Source organism: Camarhynchus parvulus, chromosome 3 (assembly GCF_901933205.1).
Source record: "Camarhynchus parvulus chromosome 3, STF_HiC, whole genome shotgun sequence".
NCBI classification, from domain to species: Eukaryota; Metazoa; Chordata; class Aves; order Passeriformes; family Thraupidae; genus Camarhynchus; species Camarhynchus parvulus.
In genome coordinates this window covers 5,294,478-5,321,723 of record NC_044573.1, presented here as the reverse complement: position 1 = coordinate 5,321,723, position 27,246 = coordinate 5,294,478, and the positions used below count along the sequence as shown (strand labels likewise).

Below are 27,246 nucleotides of genomic sequence, written 5' to 3'. Positions count from 1 at the left end.
CGTTTCCTTACGAAAATGGCACATTTTTACTGTGAAAATGCTGCTCTTGCTGGCTGCGGGAGCGTTCAGGGGAGCCGGTGGAGATGCGGGTGTATTTTTGGTTTTTTGTATTAAGTTAAACAATTGACTGTGAAAATGTGGCAAGCGGTTTTCCTCAGTTGAAGTTCTCCTAGTGCGCTAAGCCTCAGCCGGTGAATGGCCCTTTAAAGTTCGCGTTAGTTTTTATTTTTTAAATTGACGCGTGTTTGCAGGGGATGTGTCGCTTCAGGTTAATTTCAGGACCCGCGCTGGCACTGGAATGTCCTGCTTGTCTGTGAAAGATGTAGGAATGCATGTGACTCTGTCTGTATTTTAAAAATGCGCAAATTTGCATTTCTTTTGGTTTTTCGTTTTAATTGGGAATTGCGGTGCCTAATAACTGAGCATCACTTTTGCATTTGGAGTCACTGTTGGAAGTGGCTGTTGTGTTTGGCAGAGCGCTGAGATTGCTCCGCTGGTCTAGGTGTGTTGGTTTAGACTTTGCTTTTTTTTTTTTTCCTAGTTAGTGCTGCTATATCTTGCACGTCTATTTAAGAAATTGCAGGAAGCCATTGTTTGGTCGCTCTATTTCACGTGTCTGAAGGGTGTTAGACCCGAGGGGATGGTCACAGGTGCTTCGAGGGTCTGCTGCCCCGTGTGTTCTAAAGTTTCTGGGGGGATCAGCTGTGCCTGGCACATTTTGTCAATGAGGAACCACAAAAAAACCACTTTTTTTTTAAACTTAACTTTTTTTTTTCCCCCCTGCATAGGAAAGCAGTTGAACTTTGAATTCCTTCAGAAATTTAAGCCCTGCTGTTGACCTCCAAGGAAATTCGAGGAGTGGTTTTGGACAAAGTACATTTAACTCACCTGAAACTGCTGTTTAATCGGAACGTTGTGCCCCTGATTATTTGCAGCTGAGCCTCCTGACTGCCCACAGCTGAGCCTCCCACTGACGGCCTTTGAGTTTGAAGTTCTTGGTGATGAGCTGGTTTGCATGCAAATGAATAAATAGGAGAGCAGCTGTAGCCTATTAAAACAATTAATTTCCTCTGTAGGATCCAGGCTACAGGAGTGATTGCTTGCTGCATTTCAGGTGTGCACTGGCCAGGCAGTGCATATTTGTGTGGAGGTATGCAGGAACCAGGCGCCAAATCCATAGAAGCTGTCCCAATTTAGAGTTGTTATGAAACCCCCCCTGAAATTACTCTGTCGGGCAAGGGATGCCAGTGGGATGGCTGGAGCCAGCAGTGTTTTCCTTGGTTCTCAGGGCAGCCAGTGGGATGGCCACGGTAACCTCCTCAAGTGGAAATACAGATGTGGTCACTGTCAGAAGGACAGAGTCACGGGATGTCCCAGCCATTATCAGCCTCTTCAGCCCTTTCACAGAAGACCTCTTTGGAAGGATTGATGTCACTTACCTCTTGTAAGTAATGGTGTTTTGGGTTGTCACCTTTTGGGAAATTACACTTAAAATAGCAGAAAACATTCTTGACACGATGTGACATATTTGTGCTGTTTCTAAAAATGGAGAGAAAATCTACTTTCATGTCTGTCACATGCATGACTGTGCAAACCTGGGTCTCTTGCCATGGTGGACAAGGTTTAATTCTATATTAGCTTCCTTTTGTAAAAGCTTAAAAGAAATGCTGTTAAAAAAAAAAGCAATCAGCAGACAGGCTGTTTGACAGGCAGGTACTGATGGGTCATTTAGGTTTCCCCCCCCCCCTTGATAGCAAAAATCCCAGATAACAGCTGTTTGGGGAAAAAGACGGTGAAGAAACATACCAATAGAAGGCAATGTTTAAGTCTTGCATCTCAAAGTTACTAATATGATTGAGGATTTGAAAATCCACCTGGATTTTTGTAGTGTTAAAACACAAATATGTGGGACTGAAGCAAAAATTCCAAGTTAGCATGTGGATGGTGAAGTTAATTATTGAGGCCTGATCCTGGGAACCCTCTTGAACATGGCTAATTTTGCTGTTCCAGCAGGCTGAATTCACAGTCACTTTTCTATGTGGAGTTTCTTGAATTTGTGCAAAATTAAATTGTTTTCATAGGGAATTATCAAATCTTGCTTTGACACTCTGCAATGAGAAGAATGAGGTTATAGCCCATGCTGCCTTTCTGGACTATCCAAATTGGAATATCACTGATCAGGCTGAATGGGAACCATTCCTGCATGAACATTACCCCAACAATAAGTGCACTGTAAGTAAATTGTGTGATTTTAGTTGAGTTTTCATTTAAGGCTCAGGTATGGCAAATACGCGTGGGTGTCTACAGTCTGTTTCCAGTAGATTTGAGGCTTTCAGGATACAGAAGGTGATGGAGTCCTTGTCAAACCCTCGTGCTGACAAGGGGAACCTTAGTTCTGCAGTGGACTTGGTCAGTGCTGGTGGGGACACTGCTGCTTGTGACTTTCTGGTAGGATCTACAGACTAGAAACAGGCCCTTATGAGTTTAGCACTCAAATGCTCCCCCATCACCAAGTCCAGCTGGGAGCTAGGTCGTGGGATTGTTGAGTAAATAGAGAAAATGTTAAACCTCAAGCCCTCATAAGGTGTGCAGCATGTGCCATAATAAGGTGTTGGCAGTGCTGCAAGTATCTTTGGGCATTTTGTTCATCAGTTGCTCAGGGTCTTCTGTGATGTTAAGCAATGGCTTGGAGGTAACTGACAAAAACAGTGTTAGAAAATGTGTGCTCTTAAAGGAAGCACCACCAGTACAGCCAAAGGGAGTGTGCAGAAAGGACCTGTGTTTTCCTTGTCATGGACTTTGTTTGTCCCTTGAGCAGCACTTTGTTGGCAGCCACTTCATTCAGGGTACAGCTGTAGCTGCTCTGGGGGTTCTGCTGGGCTGTGATCTCCCTCAGGCTGTCTGGTGGCTCTGCAGGATCTGCTGTAGGGGCCTACAGAGAAAAGACAAGAAAAATGAAGTACTGCTCAGAACCAGTAATAAAAAACACCTTGAAACAGACAGCAGCATTATATTTTTCTAGAATGGAATTTATTTGCTAAAGGAGGTGTATAAGATTCAGTGTTTTAAGTTTCTGCATTGACAGAAGCTCTGAACATTTTCTGGGGTATAATTTGATGAGATGTTGTTGGTAAACTGTAGGTTAAATCCATGCAGGTGTGCTTTTCAAAACCGAGGTCATCTGAACATGGGAATTCTGTCAAGTGTAGTTGACCTGTCTTTTTCCTAGAGTGCAGAAATAATTTCAGGGTCTGAAGTGGGAGTTGACTTGTGTAGAAAGGATTAAGTGAAGATGCTTTACTGGATTGTCTGTTACCAGCAGTATTCAGAAACAGTTACAGTTCATATCTGGTTTACTTGGTGTCCTCTCAGACCTCAACAGTAATATTTTTTATTTCTTCCCTTTGCTTCTAAAAATCAAACAAACTGCCTGATGTGTGGGGATGTCTTTAGATGTTTGTTACAATAGCTTGTTTTCCTGATGCTGATCCATGTACTGCAGCCTCTATTGAAATCGTTCTTGCTCTTAAATTGCTGAAGTTTGTTGGTGCCTCTAGCTATAGGATTTTAATTGAACATTATACTATTCAGAAGATCTCAAGTTTTCCATTTAAAGTATTTTTATCTACAGGCAGACCTTCACTGACCCAGCACTTGTAATTAATTTGCTAGAGAGCAGCTGATTTAACATCCCTTGCCATTCCAGCAGAGGGGTTTTCCATATTTACTGGAAGTGCACAAGATAAAGGTGTCTGTTAGTCTGCCCTGTTTCTGCCTGGTATTTGTGTGTCTAACAATGTCATCTTAAAATATGTTATTTTTTGTACTACCTTTAAAGAAAAACCACTCTAGGATTATGAGAAGCAGGTGAGCTTAGGCTTTGAGGGATTTTTTTTAACATTAAAAGAATGTCAGACACATGTTGAATGTTTAGTGTGGTTGAATGTTGTTAGTTAAGAATTAATACTGTTCAATATGAAATGTACAGTGTATATTGCAGTCAAACAATAATAAACTGAGTAGAAAGAAAAAATGTTGCAGAAGCACAAAATTATATAAAGCACTTTAATCACATAACTTTACCCACACATGCTTTGTAGTCACTTATGTGTATTTTGCTGCTCCTTGAGTGCAGATCACATATGTTGTAAATGTGTATGGGTACTAATACTTGGGCTGATGGAATAAACATGAGCTGCATGATGTGTAGACTTTCACTCCTTGTTTTGCAGCCTTTGAACATGCTCTTTGTGCATCTCTTTGTGGCAAAGGAAGGTTATGCAGCTGGATGTTCCCACGAAATTGTTAGGTGAGTGCCTGTGTAACCTTGGGTAGTGAGGCACGTGCCCTCTCCTGCTGTCAAATCATGTTTGTCAAGTCAAGCAGTCTCATCCAGATGCCCCATCAGAGATCTGCCAGCAGAGGCCTGATATCTTAAATATTTCACCACTGGGAAACTGCTATAAAAAAGAGGATGTTTGAAATCTAAAGATTGGGAAATTTGAAAGAAATAAGGTAGGAAAAGCCAGTCAAAGTTACCCGGCTAAATTTCACATGATATTGTCAGAAATGTTTAAATTGTTGAGCCATGTGAACTTATGAAGGAAGGTTAGAGACACTGGAGAAAAAAAAAAAGGATATATTAAAAAAGCTAGCTGCTGTCTGTCATTGAGTGTAATAATGAAAGACTGCATATGTTTATTTGTCCAGGAAAGCTTTCATCTTACTACCAGAACTGCAGTTTATACTTCTCTTTATACCAGCTGAGAAGAGGTTAGGTAAGAGCTTAAAGCTGTTTTATTCTTGAAGTGTGAGCAATTGCAAATCTAATTAATATGCACTGAGAGCTTGTTGTGGTGTTCCTTTTTTAATACTGAGAAGAGTTATCAGTTTCTAGACATGTGAAAAACATCACCTAAACGTATCTTCTTGTGAAGATCCCATGTGCAAGAGGTTCCATGCTCACTGCAGCAGCCATTCAGCAGTCTGTCTTGTCCCTGCAATCTTTAAATTTGCCAGAAACAGGCCATCAGAAAGGAGTAAAGATCTCAGAAATCAATACCTGCAAGTTTTGTGAAGATTTCTGGTTGAATAGAGCCAAGAGACTTGAAATGGGGCACTTTCTCTTACTTAGCCAAGCCAGTGCAGACTGGAAGAGGACACTTTGGTGAGGCTCAGAGGGGCTGCTGGAGACATAGAGGGAAACTCAGATTATTTCCTCTAGAACAGAGGTACAAAGGTAGAGAATACACATGTTAAGCCGAGAACAGCACCAGATTTGGCATTTTGGTCCTGAATTCCGACTGATAAACCAAGCATGCACTTGATTGAGCTGAAAAGGGAGCTGAAACTTTTCTGATATGCCAGCTTCTAGAGGTGTTGGTTCCAAGTCACACTAAAAGACTGTAATGGTGTGTCAACTATAGAAAATGGGGCCTGAATTAAGGGTATTGTCAAATCCACCCTGGCAACCAACATCAGCTTTCCTTCAGCATTGTGAGTCCTGGCAGAGCTTCTCCAGAGGTGTAGAGAGATTGCTTTCTACCAATTTCTGATTGCTTTGAAGTTTATTCAGGTTTGGAATGCTGGATTAATTAGATGACTTTGGTGATAATGCTCACAAGTTTATGCTGCTGTCATTTCAGCCTCATTGCCTAACTTAAAAGATACGGAGCATTTTACTATCTGTGGTTTAAGTTTGAAACTCCATTTTCCTCAGACAGTTTTGCTGCTAATTTAAAGCTTGCATAATGAAGTTTCTCTGTTGCCCTGACAGGTTTTAGCCATTCAGAGCTGGACCTGGGGGATGTCTTTGAAAGGATCGTGCCTGCTCCACACTCACGCATGGAGAGACGTTTCACCTTGCTGGCATGCCCGAGGCATCGGTGTCACCCACAGCTGTACGTGCGCCAAGCAAGGTAACACAGCTCCTTGATCCTGCTTCCCTGAGCACATCTGGCTGGGGGAAACTGAAGCATTTTCCTTTTTTGGTTTGCAGCATCAGTAACTTGGCTTGACTGCTCTGGTTTTCCGTGATAACCAAACTAGGTAGTTCTAGGATTATGCTGGTTTTGTTCTACTTCATCAGAAAATGTATTTTTTGAATGCTAGTTAGCTATGTAGGAAGACTGTTTTTTGCCAGTGATGTTTATTCTGTGATCTGCTGGATGAACTAGACTGCTGTTGCTGCTCTTGGTGTTTCCTGCCATGTGTGTTCTGCCTGTGCCAGTGTTGCATCCACGACGTGAGAAGTGCCAAGTTTCTGACCCGGGGCCTGGTGATTTTCCTGTTGTTGTTGCTGTGGAGATGCTTCCTTGTAGTGTGGTTGAAATAGAACATGTATCCATCAAATTTTGGGTTACTTGTCCTCTTCACCATGGGAAGACTGCTAGTAGGGTAATGTTTTATGAAGCAGTAGTTTCATTGACTCTGATTTATTCCGGAGTTTTTGCAGGTAGTAAATGTAAGTGTTGCTTTGTGGCTAGGTAGCGGAGTGGTGATTAAATTAGCATTTCTGAAGCCTGCAGTGGAGACTGAAGTTTAGGGAGAAGTGTATTCCTTGGAGACTCAGTACATGGTATGGATTTGGGGGGTCTGTACTGACCAGTGCCTGCAGATGGTGATGCCACATTGAGAATGTCTGATTGGTAAAGCCCCACACTGTTAGTTTATGGCTTGTTCATGCTGCCAGCTTGGGCTGCATTCTGACAGGAGTCTGTCTCAGAGAGGTGTTTTGTTGTATATATTGAATTTTACCACATGGGTCTGAAGCAAATTTGCAGCTTGTGCTCCTCCTGTTGCTTGACTTTTGAGCATTTTAAGAAAAAGGCCTGAGGCCTGACCTTTGCCACTTCACATCCTCCTACTGTAGCTCTGGATATTTCAACATGTTAAAAATCTCTCTCATACTAACTAGATGTACAATTGTTAGGCTTTTTGAGTGTTTCTTTTGAGTTGTCTATCACCTATAACTAAATGAATGGACTTTTATGTAGAGAAGGCATCAGTAGGTGAGTTAATGCCTGAAGATTAAAAGTCTTTCCATGTCTTCATTCTGACTATCATGTTTGTCCTTTTTTTCAGTTTAAGCTAATTTATTTTTGGTAGTCATTGGATATTGTCAATTGAAATGTTCTTTTGCATGGCTGGAAATGTCACTTAGGCCATAGCAATATTCCTGATAAGAGCTGCCATCTTGTCTGCGCTTTTGGTAGCTTGTTATAAAAAGTAAAAATCTCTTTAGCTTTGGTATTAATAGAAAATTAACTGGGAAAGTGGTTTTCCTCTGAAATTACACAGTGGTGATACAAAATTCATACTTCAGTGTTGCCCATCAGTGGATAACAGGTAAGGCTAATTTCTGTTTGCAGAAGGAGCTCTGTCTTTCCCTTCTCTCTGCATTCACCCTGTGCTTCACTGGCATCCATAGTAACAGTCAGTGGGAGCCCTTAGAGACTCCTCTGTGGATGTTGTCCTCAGCCACCTGCCTAGCAACATGTTCTGGGGCAGTGAGAGGAGATTAGCCTAATCTCTGTCCCCTCTTCCCCTGCTTACAGAGGGCGAAAAGCAGCTGTAAACTGATACTTTGTTTAGCCATCGATTTCGAACTTACTCTCTGTCTGGCCTCTATAATGTAAAAATGTGTCAGAATGCAGCCCACTAAGCGCTGATGTTTAAGGTTCTTGCTGCTGTCTTGTCCAGATCCTGACATTTTGGGTTTGTGCCCTGTAGGCAAGAGTCAAATTTGCAGCTCTGTGCTTGCACTCACAGTAGAGGAATTTAGTGGCATTTTTATATTGGAAAGATTACTGGGGTTTGGAGGGTTTCTTTATTTTCTTAAATATTGTGGTACTGGTGGGAGATACTAAAAGCTGAAAAACCAATTTAAAATGGTTGTGTTCCTACAGAGCAGTGTACAGGGAGATGAATGGGTGTGTGCAGAGTCCCATTGACTGTCACAGGGTCAGTGTTCAGGAACTGCCATCTGCACCTTTGTGTGTGATCTTGTCCTGTGTCCCACAGAGCAGAATGACATAGGGCACTCAAAACACCTGGCACAATGTTCCACTTGGAGGGGATGTATGTCTGTTATGGACTCCACGAAATAACAGGGTTCAATTAGGATACAGTCTTGTTCTGTTACCCCTCTTTGTTTGGTTTTTTTTTTTTTGAGCTCTGAGAGCTTAACAGATTTGCTGTACTAATTAATTGTGCTGACGTGGTGATGTTCTGATAATAGAAAACCTCACTGCAGATTTTCCCTTGGGATACTTCCTGTGAAGGAGATGAGGGTAACCATTTTGGTTTGAGGGTTAAGGAATGAGTTACTGTAAATTTTTATGGAGCTCTCATGGTTGCTGGAGCTTCATTTTAATTGAGGGGGAAAAAAAAGCAGGAACAAGGTCAGAATCCTAGGGGTCCCTAGCTTTGGTTACAAAGGTGGTCTTACCCAGAGGTCACACCCGTTCTGGTGTGCAGGAGCAGCAAAAGCATCCAGAGACCCCCTGACCATCTCTCCTGTGCTGGAGTCAGGCAGTGCTTAGGAACTCGAATGGTGTTTGATACAATGAGAAACAGAACCTCTTTTGCCCAGCTGTGTTTTCTTTAAGGCTCCTTCCAAATCTGGACCCACATAAAAAGTAGCACTGAGAATCTGTTTATTGTTTCTGGGTTCCTGCTGTGCGGAACAATAATCTCCAGTTTACAGGAATCGCATACAGGCACTTCCCTACCTGAGCAGTGGGACCCTGGAACACAGCAGGAGCTTTCCCCAAAACCCTGGGAAGCTCCGAAGTTCCTGGTTCTCCCTGGCGGAGCACGTTTGTGCGTCCCTGACAAGCGAGGGAAGCGCCGCGGGCCGGTCCCGGTTCCCGTTCAGCAAGAGGAGAAGGTTTGTGCATCCTAAGAGAAGGAGCCCGTGCCTGGCGGGGCCGCCGGGTGGCGGCAGAGACCGCGCAGGGGCTCCGCCAGCCCCGGTGTCGCCGCCAGCCCCTGTGTCGCCTCTCGGGGCCGGAGCCGAGTGTTCCTGGGGTGTCGGTGTGATAGCCGAGGTAGCCGCCTGCTCCCGGCCCAGAGCAGGGAGGGTTTCCCCTGCAGTTTGTTGCAGTTGTTCCTTTTAGCAGCCCAACAAAGCCACAGTTTCCTCTCTGCTGCTTTTGGTTGTACCGCTCAATTCCAACGTATTTCCAAGAGATAAATACAAGTGACTTCATGTTATTGATAGCGGTTGAGTGCTAAAACTGGTTTGCCACCCACCTTTGTGCCATAGTCTCAGCATGGGTGACTCAGGAATTCTGCCACTGTTCTGGTAAAAGTGCTGGATTTTCTTATTCAGAGTTACATTGACCCTGGCTATAAATAGCAGTCTAGTGGGAAAGAGTCTCTGTTGCCTGTTTAAATGAAAATCCATGTAGGTTGGGACCTGTATGAGTGCTCCACTACAGTTGTAGGAGAGTGAGGCAGGAGAATCTTAAGCTGGGATTCCTGTATATTTTCTTAGGGCAAGAGAAGCATCTCCACTGAGCAGTGTAGATTTTGGTGGGTTCTGCTGGTTGTTGGGTGTGGTTGTCTCTGGTGCTGAGACTCCCACTGTGGTGTGCGCTGGGAATGTGTCCTAGGTGAAGTGATTTGTGGGTGCAGGCTTTGGAACAAGTATTTGTAATATTTTTTCCATATGTTAATGGAGTAGAACAGAAGTATCAGGGCCTGTTAATGGCAGAGCCTTAGGACATTACCTGATCTCTTTTTTGTAGGATGGAAGATTATGACGATCTCATGCTAATCTGGACACCTCAAAGTGAGACTCTGAAGGAAACCTATGGTGAATATCTCCTTGTTGATCTCATAGAACGTGAAGGTGAAGAAAATCAGGCAGCTGTTTGTGAGGTCAGTTTGCCATGACCTCTAGTTTTGTCTGATCATAGCCTTGGTGATGTCCTGTGTGACAGCTCACTCTAGGTCAGAGGATAAAAACATCAGCTCACCTGTAAAAAGTAGAATTCATGCTCTGTACCCACACGTGAGTGACCTTCTCAATGTAGTTTGTGTCTGTCCTCAGGAGTGATGTTTCCACTTCAGAAATGAAGCAGCAATTCCCAGTAATTTTCAAGTAATTTGGACAGACTGTCTTGATGAAGCCATGTTGTCATTTTAGACGTTTGCATTATAGCTGACCTGTTTTCATTCCCAGTGAAAGCTAATATTGCATGTGAAAATGAGTAGCCAGTAATCCTTTTGCAGTTTTAAGTCCTGTAGATAAATTTTTCTTTCTCTTGGCTCAAACAAATTTTTGCTGAAATGAAGACAAACCCAGGAATTAATTTAAATAAGAAAGGAGTGGTAATAGTTCTCCTGCTGAAAATTCCTGTTAAGATTTTCACGTGTTGGTAATTGTGAATGGTAGTGCAAGCTGATAGGCAATATAACCTCCTTAATTCCTGAAATCTGCTTTTTGTGGCAAATGGTTTTATAAAATTGCAACATGTAATCACTGCCATTGGGAGCCAAATGGGAAACAATGCACCATTAGTGTTAATGGCACATTGCAGAGGGCTGTTGCTATAAATAAGACATTCCAGTGGCATGTTCAGAGCTCAACGTGAGACCACCAAAAGGTGTTCCAAGCCCCCAGTTTATCCCAGCTGCCACTGCCACGGCGGGCTGGCAAAGCACCTCCACGCAGACCATGATGGATGCCAGCTTCCCCTGTGGAGAAGGAAGCTGGCAGCCTCTTTTTGCACATATGGTAGATGGATTGCTTAATCAGCCTCTGCTGAGCCTTGGGCCTGAAATTACACAGCAGCCAGGCAACTGTGGCACCCCGGCTTTGTTGGTTACACAAACAAGGCAAACAAACAATCACTTGTTGTGTGAGGGCAGAAAAATTAAACGTCACCCTTTTTCAAGTCTTTATTGATGTGCTGATGGCTTGATAAAACAGCTGTACAAATCCAGCATTTGAGTTTTCATTAGGTTTATAAAGGCTTTCATTATGTGTTTTGAGGAGGAACAAAAATGTGTTTTGATAATGTGTTTCACCAGAAAGTTGCATACACTACTAAAAATTTGAGCGCTTCCTTCTTCTAGACTTATCCCAGTTAAAGCCAGAAGCTCTCCAGCATGCCAGTTCTCCCTGGTCCCAGTGTGTGTCCTGCTGAGGGCTGCAGCTTGCTGAGAACTCCAGCAGCAATCAGGCATCCAGAGTAATGTGGGTGCCAGCATTGCAGGGATCCCATCACTTCCACGTTTGCCAGAGCATTTGGGTTTTAAGACTAGCTCTTGGGTTTTTTCAGAACACAGAAGTATTTGGGGCTTACAAGTGCTGCAAATAATACATACTGCATTAGGTATTCCTTATATTATACAGATTTGATTTCTTGAGTTAATTTCTTAGAAGAATTAAATACACTCTTCAGTTTAACCCCAATTTGGGTCCAAATCAGTGTGCAGTAATGAGCCAGCTATTACAGTTAACTGAATGCAGGTTCTACTTCAGCTGCACTGCAACTTTAAACAAAATGATACATTTTTGGAAGTATGTTGTGTATTTGCCATAACAAATGTTTTACTGGAACTCCAGGTCATTATTTGGCCTATATATATAAACCTAATACTCTTGCAAGTCATACCTAAAAAAAGAATTAGAACATCTACTGTAGAGATCCTAGTACCTATGTTACAAGGCAAAAGATAAAAGAGGATCTTTAACTTTTGCTGAAATATTTCCTTTATAGTTTTCCATTATGCACGGTCAGAGATGGAACATAAAAGTTGATGTTTCAGAAATTTTTTGTTCCCTTTTTTTGTGCTTTCCTACAATGACAGGTTCATGTGACATGGCTTTTATCTTCCAGGTTGGTGGCACTGCAGTAGGATTCATGAGCTTATGTTCTGATGTGAACATTTCCTTGTTACAAGAGTGTTTTGACTTGGGGCCTTTCCATGGGTTCTGCAAACCATATCCTGAGGATACTCTCGAAGTGCCACCGAAGCCAAGTGTTCAAGGAGGTATCTATATTCTAAAGTGCTAAATAAATTCAAGGTGTGTTTGTGTCTAGCTTCTGAGTAGGTTTTGCAGAAGGTTGGAAAAGGATATATAGGTTTACTAGGAAGAAAACACAAACTAACATACCAGGTTTTGAAGTAGGATGCCTGGTGTTTTTTAATTGAGGAGGGGAATTTTGATAGCCCTGGTCTCTGACACAGAAGTGACTGTTGTTTGTGGGGAGCTGGACTGTACCAACTATGGGATAAATTTGGGCTTGAAGTTTCAGAAAGCTGTTGTGTGGCATATACTATCTGTCAGATACAGTTGTGCTGTTAAAGGAAGATGTGATTGTAAAATCTGGTGGTGAAGTGAGGTCTGTTGGTAGCTGAGCAGCTGGCCTAACTGTGCCTGTTACATTGTCCTGTTGACTTATGTCATCTTTTTTCCTTGTGGTTTAGCTTCTGCTCTTTGCTTGTTGTTTGCAGTCTCCTGGGTTACCGGATTTTGGGAGATCAGGGACTGTCTCTTTATTTTGCTTTTATATTGGGCTCGATATAGCAACACATGTGCTAGCTGCTTCCTGTGAGTGATAAAAACCAGTAGCACAAATATGTCACCTGTTTGTAGAACAGAAATGTCATGTAAATGATTTACAGTTGTTGTCTTCATTTTTCAGTGTCAAAGGGCATTTTGTGCAGAAGGGCAGCATCTTGCTATCTACTAATTATCAGTAGTGGAATAAAACACCTCCACCACTAGGTTATGTATCTGCTTTTCTGAACACAAAGCAGCAGGCAAAAAAGGCAACCAGGGAGCTGCAGGGCTGTCACCAGCTGGTACCTTGAAGCTGGCAGTCACAGAACAGAAAAGGGAGAGAAACGGGTCTTGTAGCTGCTCCTGTGGACTTCCCCTCCCCTGCAAGGAAGCATCTTGCACATAGGAGATGGAGGAAGCTGCCTGTCTCCTGTTTGATCCTGTGCTCCTGCAGCTCCAGGAGTATTAGTTCAGAAGAGGTGACAGATGTGGGTAGGAGGAGGAGTGGGACTGAGGAGGGAGAGAGATCACCCAGGAGCCAGAGCCCAGTCCTGGGCTGTCTGCTCTGAGTGACCCTGCTTGAGCAGACGCTTGGGCGAGGTGACCAACCACCAGGGCTCTCTCCCAGCCTTACCCATCCCAGGGCTGTTCCTGGTTCTGGTGTCCTCTCTCCTTCTCCAGAGCCTCTAAGCTGTAGGTCTGTGTTTTCTGGCAAATTCTGTGCTGCTGAACTTTTCAGTGAGAATGTAGTTACAGGGTTTGACAATACAGCTGTTATGTGTTTATCATTTAGGAAATCTGTGGAACTTCTTCTAAATGTTAGAACTTAGCATGAGCAGCTATGTTCTGTTCAGTTTCTTGAGAATCTGACATCTGAGTGCCTTTTAGAAATGTTTTAAGCAGCATGGCTAGCAGTTCTGTGAATCTATCTCCCTTCTTTTCTCTCTTCATTTAAAAACTTTATTAGTTTTGATGCAGTCCTGTGAGTTGCCGTCAGGTAAGACTTCTTAAAGTAGTAATATCCCTTTATTTGGAATGACAAGTGCAGCTCTGGGGAAAAATAATTATTTGTAGCTTGAGTGCAAATCATTAATGATTGTAGAGGTTTTGGCTTGCCAATGGTTTGATTTCCTGGCCAATGTACCAATTATGTAGTGGGTCTAGTGCTGGCTAAGTGCCAGTGTACTTACTAGAATATATTTACTTATTTCCTTGCTGTGATATAAGCATTAGGAGAAGGAGGGCAAAACAGGCACAAACATTAAAGGGTATAAAGAAAACACAATTAAGAGAAAAATAATAAGAAACAGAATGAAACCTTCAGAGCAGTTTTCCTCCCCCCACCTTCTTTCCTTTCCCACTGACAACATAAGAAGACAAAACTTTGAGTTGTCTTTATTCAGTCTACTTAAGGAGAGTAATCTGTCTTGTTATACTGTGGAGACTTTGCCACAAGAAACAGTTCTCTTGTGGCTTCAATGTCACAGTGAATCAGCTGCCTGGGAAAGAAAAAAATCTGCTTGCAGTGTGAAAAGTCCCTCCCATACTTTGCAGCTATCTCACAGCTGCTTCCATGGGCCATGTCAACTTATTAGGGTGCTATTTTAAGGATGAGCTGTTCTAGCATAAAAACAGAAGTTATTTTAATGCATCTTTGGGAATAGAGGTTTTCTATTGCTACTTTTGGAGCAAAGTTTCTCATCTCTTTCTGTTCAAGTTTCTTATTGGATTACAGTAACCTCTATTTTCTTCATTACTTGTGCCTTGGCTTACAGTTGTGGTCGGACACTACGTCCCCTTAATGCATTTCTATGAGTTACAGGGGAAAAAAGATGTATCAATTATATCTTTTCTGTATCCTTACAAGAGGATTTCAGCCTAAGACTAAGGCATCTTCTCAATCTGCTCCCATCTAGAATTTGCCTCTTTTTTTCACTGATCTCAGAGTCCCACGTTGTTGTCTCTACATGTCTTCACTCTCTCCTTTTCCTTATTTGGGAGAGAAATTGGTGTTTGTAGATTCATTTGTTCTCAAGCTTTATCAACTGAAACAGTTTTTTATAGAGTTCTGCAACGCTGAAGGGTTGATCTCATCCAGGCTCTGCGTTGGGGAAATCGCTCACCATGCCTCCTGCTGCTGGTCACAGGGTCTCCGCTGGCACCGTGCAAGTTGTGCCAGCACCACCCCTATATCTTTCTAAGATAGCTGTGGCCATGTGACACTGCTCCAGCTGCTCTGATCCCAGCTGCACAGCCCCAACCAAATGGCTGCTCCTGGCCCCAGCCCCTCCTGGCCTCGGGGCTGCCCCCAGCACTGACTGTGGGGCCGTTCCCAGTGCTGGTCCCCAAGTGAGCCACGCTGAAATAGTTGCGGTCACACGGCGCTGCCTGGCTGTGTGGTGTGGCCACGGCTGCACCGACCTCAGCAGAGCAGTCCTGGCTGCTTTGGCCAAGCAGTCCTGGCTGCGTGCTCACCTGCAGTGCCAGGACAGTTCCAGCAGCATGGTGAGGTGGCAAAAATCCCAGCCAAGCAGTGCACCGACCTGGCTGTATGAGCCCCGTTGTGTGGGGCCAGCCCTGCCCAACCTGTTCAAAGGCCAGAAGCCAAAAGAGTTTTTCCAAGGCTTCCTTCATTTTTAAATGTGCTGTTCCACAGGGGCGTGTTTAACTCCTTCAGGTGGTCTAACCAGGTGTCAATCTCCAAACTTAGCCAGCTGATTGGCCCTTCAAAACCAGCCAGTTCATTAGCTCTGGCAGGTCCTGACAGGGAACTACCCTCCCTCTCCCCAACTGAAAAATCAGGCTTTTGTTAAACCACAACAATGATCTTGGGTGCATGAGGAGAAACTTGAGTATCATAAGATGAGAGCCTGACTCTGGTGCTATTCCTAGAGAGAGACACTAGAAACCTAATAGCAAAGTTGTCCCTTCACTGCTCAGCAACATTAATTCTGTTATCATGGAATAGTAGTTAAAATTTTTGTTGTAGCTTTGCACATTTTAGAATAGAAGGGTTGCATCCCAGTAGTCCATTGTTAAGCCTTTCCAGCATAAAGGCCAGCCCGTGTCCTTGAAATCTGTTGCAGTGTTAGTCCCATGTAGTTTGCATTTGTGGATGTTGCAAAGCCTTGCCCATTCCATGAAGGCTGCTTTAGTGGCTGTGTTGAGAACTTGCTGCTGGATGGTGTCCTGCTGTGAGGGCAGAGCAGGTTCAGTGGCCTGACATCAATAGAAGATCTGGATTTGGCTTTATGGAATCTGAAGGCTGGAAATTTTAAAATGTAAGCTGCATTCCTTCGTAATTTTATGTTCCTACATATAAAAAGGTTATTTTTTCAAGCTCTTTAGCTTTAAGTAGAGACCGCAGGTTGATATTTTTTTCCTTTCAAAATGTAATGCTGAATAATAATGAAAGAGTATACAACAGTCTGTACTGATATGCCACTTAGGTTTCAGGGTAATTACAGTAATTTGGTTGTTACTCTATATGGTGTCATGAATTAGTTGCTAGAAAACATGATGCAGTGGGAATGATTCAAGGGCTTTTCATCAGGCCTCATGGTGAACTGGCTTCTTGATCCTGATGACTGTACCTCAGCTAAGAACCCAGCAATCACAGAATTATTTTAATTTTCTTTGTTTGTGGTCTTTACTTGATTTAGTGATAGTATTGCAGTTCTTCACATCACTCGTGTACAGCATGTACTGTAAACAGCAACGCAGCCACGTCTGACAGGAGTGGATGGTGGAGCCATTAAGGATTTGCATTTTAGTATAGAGTCAGAAACAACATATCAATATTTACATGACAACAAGAGACTTGTATTAATTAACTTCTGACACCTGCAAGGCTGTTGGTAATGAGAAATGGAGCTGGTTAATCAAGACGACATTTGATCATTTCTGTGAAGGCTCACATCTGTGATACCCCCAGAGAATCCATGATTCCTAACCCCCTCATTTCTCCTTGCCCTGCATGTTGCATCTGCACTCTTTTATTGACTGAGAAACAGATTTTGAGACAAGATTTTTTTTTTCTAATTGCTTCTGGCTATTTTTTTTTTTCTAATTGCTTATTTTAAACCTTTGAGGTATTTTTTTAAAAGTGCCCATTACTGTGTGAAGAAATGCTTCTGTCTATGAACGTAGCTTATGTGGGTGTCCCAAGGTAAAGTTTGGAGGGAGAAGGGATGATTTCTGTTGTTTTCTGAAGCTTATTTTGTGTTCTTCTTGGAGCTCAGAAACATTTATTTCCTTAATGTTACTGGATTTTCCAAATGCAAGGGTGTCCTTGCTGGATGAGTTTTCTTCAGCAGCAACATCTACACCTCAAGAGTTTATTGTGTAAAACTTATAAAGGAATTATGATACCTATTTCTTGTCTCTTACTGTGCCAGTAAGAGCTCTGGTCTGACTGGGATTTAACCTGAATTTCAATTATTTTAGGAGAACTAATCTGAGAATGAAGAGCCCTTGTTTGTCTAAAGCAAGTTAGCAACACATGGGGTTTAAGATATCAGTCAATACACTGGCTCCTGTCTTTCAGTTCAGATAGGGCACAGATTTGACACAGGGGTATACACAAGTTAGGAATTGCTTCCAAACTGTCTTGTTCAGGTCTTATTTTACAACCAATTCCTTGGATTTTGATGTGGTTTTTTTGTTTTTTGCTTTGAAATCAAATGGTCTAATGAAGCTCTAGCCAAGTAATTGTAGGAGGGTCTGCTTGAACAGTTGGTAAAATGAAACCTTTTGATAGAAGTAGCCTGGCCCACTCCAGCTATTGCTGTGATTTTGAGAGTCAAGCTCACATTATTAAATCTTGTGCACTTTCTCTTTTACTTTATTCAGATGAAGGTGAAAGCAACCAAACAAGTCAAAAGCCGGAGCCTGTTTCTTCTCAAAACTTGGAACGTGTTCCTGGTGCAGATGCAGCTGTGCAGGTAATGCTGCACAGTGCTGCTGTGCACACACCCAGCAGTGCTGCTGGCTCTCAGAACTGATACAGAGCAAGGCTGCCAGAGATGAGGACAAGCAAATGCTGCTGAATTTCCCTCCTGCTCTGGCCCACGTGTGCCTCTGCTCTGGGGCACAGGTCAGAAGCTGTTCTGGCTGGGGTCTGGAGGGAGGGGGTCAGAGTGAGTTTACCCATCCAGTTCCCCATGAGCAGCCATCAGAGTGGGAAGAAAGGGTCATGGAGAGGAGAGGAAGGTTGGGGCTTAACTGATAAAACACTTTGTGAGGTGTTGTAAGGGAGCCCTTGTCTGTTACTGTTGCAGAAAGGTGGAGCTGTGACCGTTTCCCAGACTGAACCGCCGGTAGGTAATGTCATCGACGTGGGCTCTAAAGGCTCAGCAGCACCTCTGCTGGAGGAGGGGGATTTGCATCCTGTGAACGGAGGAGCTTCAAATGTTTTCAGTATCCGTCTGTTTTGTATCGATGAGGAGTATGAAAGTAGGTAAGTATGGAGGAAGAGTCACTGCTTTCCCATTAATAACCATTTTCAAGGTTATGTTTTCAGGACAAATCAGAAAGTGACAGCATCTGCTGTGGTTAGATAGGATTTTTTGTGACCTCTTTCTTATCTGCTTCTTTTATCTTCAGTAATAATGTTTTGACCTCCACTTGTAACTTCCTAGCTTTGACAGGTCTATGGGGGCAAAACGTGAAAAATTTTTTTTTTGTTGGAAAAAATGTGAGTTGAGGTTGTGGAAAAAGGCTGATGTTTCCTTCAATGGAGACACTCATTCTGAAGCTGGCTAGCTGCAAGAAGAGCTACATGTTACAGTAGTTCTCATCTCATTGCATGGGGCAATAAAGCTGTTTTTAGCTCTGCAGGTAAATGTTCCCATTCTAAACTGAAAGAAATGATTCTGTTTTCTAGAATTCTCTACAGCTGGGGGAGATAAAGGGATTTTCTCTTAACATGATTGCTGCTCCTGAGCTCACACTTAGATCCTGGTGGATTAGAATAGGGCTATAAATAGGGTTTAGACTTTTTTTCCTAAAATTTCTCTCCACACATGAATATGTTCAACCACACCAGCAGAAACTTCTCCAGGAGTAGAGATACATCTATCCTGTATTTTGCTTTCTACCATCACTCTTCAACGTGATGGTAGAAAGGAAAATACAGGATAGATGAAGCAGCTGAGCACACCCAGGATCTTCCATGCTTTCAAATCCATGTCATGTCTGCAGACAGCAGGCATCAGGATAAGGGCTTGATAGAGGAGTTGAACATGTGTAGTACAGCATCTGTCTGCTCAGTCATTGGTGAGTAGTAGCCTTTGAACTCTGGCTTAAAAGACATGTAAGAGTAAACTTCACTGAGAAGAAAAATGAGAATTCCTTGAAAACTGGTTCTATTTATTGAGCAGTTTCTTGATTAAGCAGGGCACCTACCCAAGGGGATCAAACACTGAATCTGCTGCAAATGCAAATATACAAAGTTACCAAAAACACAGCGAAAGGCAAGACATTGCCTTTTGTGTACACATTTCCAAAGTGATATACCCAGTACCAGAGCTCAAGTTTGTTAAGAACTAGTTTAATTAGTGAAGTGCAGGAAGTCAACGTAGAAGATCTGTGTTGTACTTAGAAACATTGACCAACTAATGTGTGATAAGAACTGTGTGATGCACTGCTGAGAGACTGTGCCAGAACAGTTAATTGAGGGACACTCTAGTGTAAAACTTCAAGCAAGATACTTACTGCAGAATAAGAAAGCTTTATATTGAAATATTACTGAGGCAAGGGGCTTGCTCTGGAATGATTCCATTACACTGAAACGGCAGTTCAGAGCTTTGCAAGAGATTTGTCAGTAAATAATCTCACTGTAGGCTTCTTGCGTTCTCTGCTCATAGCTTCCTGTCCTAAGGATCTGTCTGTTTCTTGCCTCCTGAGCTCTGTGCTCTGTTTGCTGTTTCTGTCCAAGACATTTCTCACTGCATTTATCCTTCAATGCTGTGCTCCCAGTTTTTTTTTTACCTGGAGACATCTGTAGAGCAGTATGGATTCCAAGATGGGTATCAGGAGGAGACAGCATTCCTGTCTGAAGACTTTTCCTAAGATTACCTCATGCAGAGCTGAGGAATCTGTAGGTCTTGGTGTTTTCAAACATTTTGCTTGTACGCTTCTCTGACTTGCCTTTGCTTGGTCCACCTGCCTGTAGAAGAAATATTAGCAAAGCAAATATATGTAAAGGAGGGCACAAGGTGATGCTGGCTGCCTCCTGGAATCTTGTCCTGAGGGAATTCCTGCTGGCCTTGCACAGCATGGACCCAGAAATAGCAGTTGGCTTGGAGTGTGTGATTCCATCTTAGCCCTGAGGGAAGTTTGCTCTTTGGGAGTTGTTACCCACTAAAGCTGCTAAATGTTTCCATCTCCTAAACCCAGAACTGTTATGTGGCTGGTTAGTGCATTAAGAGTGAAATGGGAAGGAACTGAACCTACTGGCTTATCTGCTAATATTTGAAACTTTTCTAAGCCCCCTGAAAAACCTCCCACCTCAATTCTTGTGGTCCTTGCTGCCAACAAGATCCTGGATACCAGAGAGAAAATTACAGTCCAGTACAGTTGCAATGGCATTTTGTTTTGCTCTGATTAGCTATTCTGTTAACTAGTCTTAGTTATGTATTATATAGGTGATGTGAATATATAATGCCCAAATCCTGATCTGTACTTGCAGCTTTAAGTTTACATTCAGGCATAGATATTGCAATTAGAAATTATTTCTCTTTTAAGTAATGTTATGAAAGAAGTAATTAAAGGGAGCTTAATAACAGTTCTGAAAGGAGAAGATTTATCAGTATTTATAAGGTAACATATATCTGTATGAATTTCTTCAAAATATACATCTTGTGTGGTGGAAAAGCGTTTTATGAAACTTCAGCATAACTGGGTTTGGAGCTCTTTGATAGCCTTAGACATGGGAGAAACAGCAGGGCTTTGGTGAGATTTCTCAAGTCTTTTTAAACTGAAATGTCACAATTTGCTGTCACCATGGAAAAGAGACTGGGACAGCTCTAAGTCAGTGGGTGAGAAATGAAAAGAAGCGTTTAAAAACAATTCTAAGTATTGATGTTCCTGTTAGTCTGTCAGAGCACATCAGGCAGGTTTTCCTGAGTGCAAAGTCACAGAGCCCTTGGTGCTGGCTGAAAATACTATAGAACATAGCAACAACTGTTTGTAACCTGAAGTAATATTTGCTATATACTAATGCTGCTGTGATAGTCCAGGAATGGCTTCTGAAGAGGCTGGAGTCAACAACATGAGAGCCAATGTTTTGTTAGCTCCTCCCCCCACCCTTTTAGGGAGGAGCCTCATGTAGTATGTCAAACATCCTGGTTATTCTTGTTAATAATGCTTTCAGTACTAGGAGTCAGAAATTGCTGTGCAGCATGCAACACCAGCAGTTGATTATTGATGATCTGTTGGGATTGTCTGATCAGCTCTGAATAAATGCTCCAACACTTGCAGGGATGTCAGTATCACGGTGTATCAGATCATTCTGATATGTGCTATATTTGCTCTTGTTGTAGGTCACTGGATTTTTTGCAGTATGCTTTCAACGTTTTCCCGGTGAGTATAACACAAGTTGGAATGATTTTGTGTGGTGGGACAGCAGTGCAGCTGGCAGCCAGGGGATGGGGGTCTACTGCTCCAGTGAGTCTGCCCCACATGAGTGTGCTGGGCCTGGTTACCCTGGGCTGAGCTACTCCCCTCCTTGGCTGCTTCTGGACTTTGTGGAATGCATACCTAAGTCCTCTGTTTATCCTAGAATCTTGGAATGGTTTGGGTTGGAAAGGAGCGTAAAGATCATCCAGTTCCACCCCTGGCTTAGGCAGGACACCTTCCACTAGACCAGATTCTTCCAAGCTGTGTCAGCCTGGCCTTGGACACTTCCAGTAATGGAGCAGCCACAGCTTCTCTGGGCAACCTGTGCCAGGGCCTCCTCACACTCGCAGGGAAGAATTTTTCTGTACCATGTAATCGAAACCTGTTCTCTGTCAGTGTGAAGGCATTTCCCTGCCACTATGTGCCTTTGTAAATAGTCTCCCCACTTTATGTTCCATAGGGACATCTCTAAGATGCAGATTTAGAAAAAGAAATGCTTCAAACTCCTTTAAAACCACGTACAGATCCAGACTGCACTTGCATTAAAAACAGAATCAGCACAATTTATTAAAGGAGATGGAGTTAAAGCCTATAAAACAATGGTATTAAGGGAATTAATAATATTTACCTACAGACTGAACAGTGGCACTGTGGGTTCACAGTGCAGTAGCTATTTCCCACTCATGCCCTGTGTGATCACTCTGTCTGAGGTAACAAAGGCTTCTTTCTGAGACTTTCTTAATGCACACCAGTGTTGTAAAGTCATGTAACAAGGAACTGCATGGCAGTGTGCCTTAGAGACAGGCCCTGGGTGCCAGAGACACTGTCTTGGCCCTAAGAAGCAACACACTCAGAAACACTGCTTACCACCAAAGAGTTCCTAGAGAGAGCTGACCCAGAAAGCATTTCAAATTTATGTAATTTATCCATCCAACAATGTCAGTCTTCGAAATAAAATGTCACAATGGAATCACCAGATGTAGTAAGGGAGGTTCATCCCATAGTTTGCTTAAAGTGAAGCCATTTCTGAGCCGTCAGTTCCTTGGTGCTGCCCAGACAGAGCAGTGTTTGGTGGTGTGCAGTGTAAAGCCTGCATTCAGGGCTGTCTGTCCCCTCAGAGGGCTTTGGATAAAGCTTAGAGAACACTTTTATTGCCTGCCAATGTCTTTCAGGACAGAGACTTGTGTGTCATCCTGGTGCCACATCATGTCCCCGAGTTCCCGCTGATCCGGAGCTTTGTTCGGGCCGTCCCTTCCTGCCCATCCAGGCTGGGTCGGGAGCTGTACGTGTTCCACAGGGCAGGATTGCTCACGTGAGTCATGCCGTGGGACAGCCCTGCTGTGGGACACCCCTGCCAGCATTTGTAGGGAGCGTCCTCTCAGTAAAACCCAAGCACAGTGAGAGGATTCATTTGGGATTTGTGTATACAGTACTAAGGTAGGGAAGATGGACATTGGTATAAACCAGTGGCTCTGAGTTCCCTGGTTGTGGGCCAAGGGCAGCAGAGAAGCGTGGTGCTGTGTTTGGCCTTGGGGATGTGGGTCAGGCTGTGTGACACTGGCACCTGATAGCCTGGTGTAGGTTTAATTGTTGGAAATATGCTGTAGCTTTCTTAAGAGAACTGTAATTATGTGTTTCTGGGACATGCAGATCACAGCAGGAACACTGTTGAGTATCTGTTCTATATAATTTCTTTTACTTTTGGTGTTGAATAATTTGTTTCATGCCTTCAATTTCTGTGATCCTCTGAAAGCTTCTGTAGGCTGAGATATCAGTGAACTGCAACACCAAACCTTTCTTGCTGTGATTTCTGTTATGTGGAATGAGTTTTCCAAAGCTTTGCTTGTATATCAAGCCTATTCTGGTCCAAACACCAAGCTTAAATTGTGGTATAGTTAGAGATTTTCTTTTTTTGGTTTTGGTCCTAATGTACCTAAATACTGTGTGTTTTTAGCAAAGCACTTCTGGATTTAATTGTGTACCTAATCACCTCTGGTGGTACACAAATACTTCATGCAGGAGTTGGCCAGCTACTCTTGGACTGAGGCAGAAGCTTTTTGCCCTGTGGGATGAAACTTCTCCTTCTGGGTCCTGAATAAAAATCCAGCTGGCTGGAGAGAGAGCTGCTGGAGTAATTTCTGATAATCTCAGGCCCAGCTGCTCAGTAATCCACCAGTAGGGCTGGGAGTCATATGTCCTCTTGCAATTTTGGGCAAAATTCAAGTTGTTATCAAGGCTCTTTAAAAAAAAGTTGCCATCCTGATTACTTTGTGCATATTCCAAATGACACCAGTCCTTTCATGAAAACAAAATAGGGTCATCAGTAGCATTTTCCAAATCCTCCTGCAGCTTTGCAGGAAAGTAGGGGAAAGTAGCTGCCTATTGAGGTTTAGGATCAAAAAAGCTTTGGGAGAAACCAGAGTAATCTTTTGGAAAGTTTCTGCAGAACAAAACCCACAGGGTGCAACAGCAGATACCCTCTTGGAAATAACCAAAATCTGTGAAAGTGAAAGATCAACACATTGTACTTGCACCTATGGCTTTCAAAAGCATGTGAGTGAAAAGGAAGTCACAGAAAATGGACTAAAAGAAAAGTGGGGTAAGAAGAGGGGAATATGAGGATGTGAAAGGGCAAAGTCAGAAGAGGCACAGGCACAAAATGAACTCTTGATTAGTACAGGTAGTAAAAAGGAATAAGGAAAAGTGTTAAGTACACAAAAAGCAAGAGTGCAGCAAATGGAACTGTGAGTCTGCTACTTAACACTGAAGGAGAAAAAAAATAACAGATGACAAGGCATAGGCTGAGGTTCTTAATGGGTACTTTCCCTCAATTTTCACTAAAAGGCATAATAATAATAGTGTCCTTGTCTCTGAGCAGTCAAAGGACTTGAGAATCTAGAATGAGTTAATTCATTGCTGGGAGAAAAACGAGTACAGACCTTGGATAGTCCTTCCTCTTGTTCCATAATCCCAGTGGAGCTGGTGGATCTGCTTATTTAAAAAAAGGCAGTTTCAACTTTTCACGTTCTGTTTTTGTCACGCTCTAGGTGCAGCTCCCTGTAGGGCACAGCTGCTTTCCCTGGGGCAAAGCTGGTGTGGGCCAGGCTGGGCAGCAGTGGGAGGGGAGGGCACACTCAGGCTGCAGAGTGTAAAAGTTTAACAGTAATAAAATGGTTATAAAAATAATAATATAATTAGAGTAATAAAAATTTGAACATTTGTGGTTAGGACAATATGAGACAATAAAAACAGAGAGTTACGGATGGTCCAGGTACCTTTTTCTGGGCAAAATAAGCCTGAAAAAGGACCCACGTTAACAGTGGATTAACTTTTAAAAGCAATCTCATTTATGATGCATAAATTCCATTCAAACAAAGGATTCTGTCTGGTCAGTGTCAGCTTCTTCTGAATCTTGATGGCATCTTCAAGGCTGAGCGAAGCAGGAAGAATTTCATTTCTTCTGATAATGGAGCAATAAATTCTTTTTCTCTGAAAGATTTAGGTGTCCTATGGCTGGTATCTCAGTGTGAGTACCTCACTCCTTTCTTTAAAAAAATATCCCACGTACATAGTTTCTAGTCTAACTACAAAAGTTACATTTTAACAAAACTACATTTACCATACTATTAAAATGTTAATACCACACTACTAATCAATACAACATAATACATATAGTAAATATCTGCTTAGAGCCATATAATATGCAGTTTTCACAAGAGTGAGCTGCAGCTCTCAGCACTGTTGGGTCTTGGAATCAACAGTGGAAATGTATGAGAAGCTGTGGAGACTCAGCTGATACTCGCTTAGGTCAGGATTAGTTTGTAATTTAGTAACCAAATGTGTGCTTTTAAGCACTCAAAAATGGACAGTGAATTCAGCTGTGAAATTTCTCATAACATACCAGAATCTTGGTTTTTTTAAGGTACCAGTGCTATTCATTAAGCTTGTATTCCACAAGACGCCTCTCAGTGTGACTGAGGCTGAAGAATAGCACATCCACTTTTAAATGGAAAGCCAGAAGAACAGGAATAAAAAGATTATACTATGTGAATCTCAACTTTTTATCTGTGGGTGAAGGAACTTATTTCTTGGAACTGAAGCTCTAGTTCAGTTTCTTGAACAGCACTCCACAAGTGTGGGTTGCACGAGCTGTGTGTATCTAGGAAGGGGTTGCTGCCTTTGACAGACACTGGAAGAGCTCCTCAGCTGTTGCAGACTGTCAGTGTGAGGTGAATTTTCTTCCTAATTACTAGGTGGGGAGATGTTTGCTAACAGTCTGTTAATGAGCTAAGAGCCAGGTTACTGTTGTCTGTGGGTGAGGTGTTCCATGTGTGGCACAGGCATTCTGGTACCAGCTCACTACTGTGTCATTGCAAACTGGCACTCCACACTTAGCAGAGGTGTTGCAATCATGTAAGTTTCTCCTCATGTGTTACTGCTTGAGGCACCAAGGCCTAACACAAAAATTAGTGATTTTGTTCTCAGAGAAATTATGTTCCTGCTTTGCTTTGTACTATGACAGCTGGCTCAGTTTTATTTTCCTCTGTCCTTTTTCTCATTTTTTCTTGCCTTTCCCTGTTTTAATCTAGCTCTATTCCCCATGTGCCACAATGTTCAGCTACAGATTCCACATTCATTTTATGGTTCTTTGACTCCCTTTATTGCTGACTTTTACTTACTTGAAGACAGGTGGTACCTTGGGTTATAGATTGGGCTGAGTGTTTAATAGTAGATAAAGCAGGATTCTGGAGTTGTCTCAAGTAGGTGCTCTGATTTTTTTTCTATTACATGCAATAAGTTCATATCTGCCTTTGGAACAAGTGTCATTTAGCAATCAGTTACGATTTCTGAATGGTGTTGTTGGTACTTGGGAAGGGGTGTTGTCCTAAGCTTGGAAGTTGTCCTTAGTTTGTGACAGAGTCAACTTTAGGGGGTTTTTGTCCTTTTTTTAGGTCATTTAATGTAAGGAAAGCAGCAACCAGTGACCTACAGGGTGTCAAAATGCTCATTGAAACTCTTAGCTTGAATGAAAATATGTGGAATGACTCAAAGATGTTCACTGAGACTCGCAAGGATCCAGTGAGTATTTGTTGGTGATATGTGCTCAATTCTGTCCTAAGATCAGCACTGAAGCAGTGGCTGAGCTTGCAGCACTCCTGCAGCAGCTGTACCCAAACTAAAGTGTCAGTGAGGAAAGGTCTGTGTGGTCCAGGGTCCAGCCACACACACCTGGCTCAAACAGGGCCCTCTTGGGAAGCAGGCTGGTTAAACTGGGATGGTGCCTGGGAGCTGCACTGGGAGGAGAGCGTTTTAACTGGGATTCTGTGGTGGAATACACAGTTACCATCAGAGATTCTACTGAAACTGGAAATGTGCATCTGTTGCCTTTATCTTGCAGGATGGGATGCCAGTAGAGGCTTTTGTAGCCAAAGTTCTGGATCAAGTCGTTGGTGTTGCTGTCACTAGGGATGAAATGGTAAATTCAGTTTGTGTTCCATGAGCTCTGTGGTGCTTGGTGCTCACAGTAAGGCTGAGTTTTGTGCTTGGCACTGTACTTGTGCCTAACAAGGTCTGTAAAAATGCTGCTTGTAGAAGCTGTCTAGCCTATGCCCACTGTATTACTTCTCTGCTCGTAGATAATGATTGACACACAGATGGAAAAAAAAGATCCTGTTACTTTCAAGATGCTGCTGCTATGTCCTGAGTTTTCCTCCTGTGCTTTTTTGTACTTCAGCACAAAGCCATTCTGCCTCTAAATATGTGTTTAATCACCTCTTTCCTTTCTACTTTTCAAATCAATAAGCAGCTTTGCCACAAATCCTGCAAAGAGCAGTAATTCTTCCAGATTTGCTTTCATAACTTTTTCGTCCAACAGTAGAGTTTTAAGTGATTGTGAATCATGTACTTGAAAACAAAAGCATATTCCCTGATGGAGTAAAAAAAGACATTGCACATTATTATTGGATAGTAAACATTCTCTAAGTCTTACTTTTGTGGCATTCTGCTAGGACTGGAAAGGTGGATTTTAGGTTGTTCAGCAGTTCTAATGCTTTGTTTTTACAATAGAACAGCCACTCCTGTTTCTGAGAGTAATTCTCTTGATTATA

The 27,246-nt window shown here is 42.7% G+C and overlaps 1 protein-coding gene across 1 annotated transcript in view; it reads left to right on the top strand.

The window, feature by feature from the left end:
- Positions 1-27,246, top strand: part of CFAP61 (cilia and flagella associated protein 61) — a 91,061-nt gene that overhangs the window by 694 nt on the left and 63,121 nt on the right. Inside the window, exons 2-14 of the mRNA XM_030946484.1 lie at positions 1,294-1,444; positions 2,082-2,232; positions 4,233-4,309; positions 4,711-4,778; positions 5,777-5,918; positions 9,753-9,885; positions 11,853-12,006; positions 17,372-17,463; positions 17,800-17,978; positions 21,064-21,103; positions 22,312-22,451; positions 26,092-26,218; positions 26,538-26,615. Coding sequence (XP_030802344.1) covers positions 1,302-1,444; positions 2,082-2,232; positions 4,233-4,309; positions 4,711-4,778; positions 5,777-5,918; positions 9,753-9,885; positions 11,853-12,006; positions 17,372-17,463; positions 17,800-17,978; positions 21,064-21,103; positions 22,312-22,451; positions 26,092-26,218; positions 26,538-26,615 — 1,524 coding nt within the window. The 5' untranslated portion in view covers positions 1,294-1,301. The remainder of the gene's footprint in view (positions 1-1,293; positions 1,445-2,081; positions 2,233-4,232; positions 4,310-4,710; positions 4,779-5,776; positions 5,919-9,752; positions 9,886-11,852; positions 12,007-17,371; positions 17,464-17,799; positions 17,979-21,063; positions 21,104-22,311; positions 22,452-26,091; positions 26,219-26,537; positions 26,616-27,246) is intronic.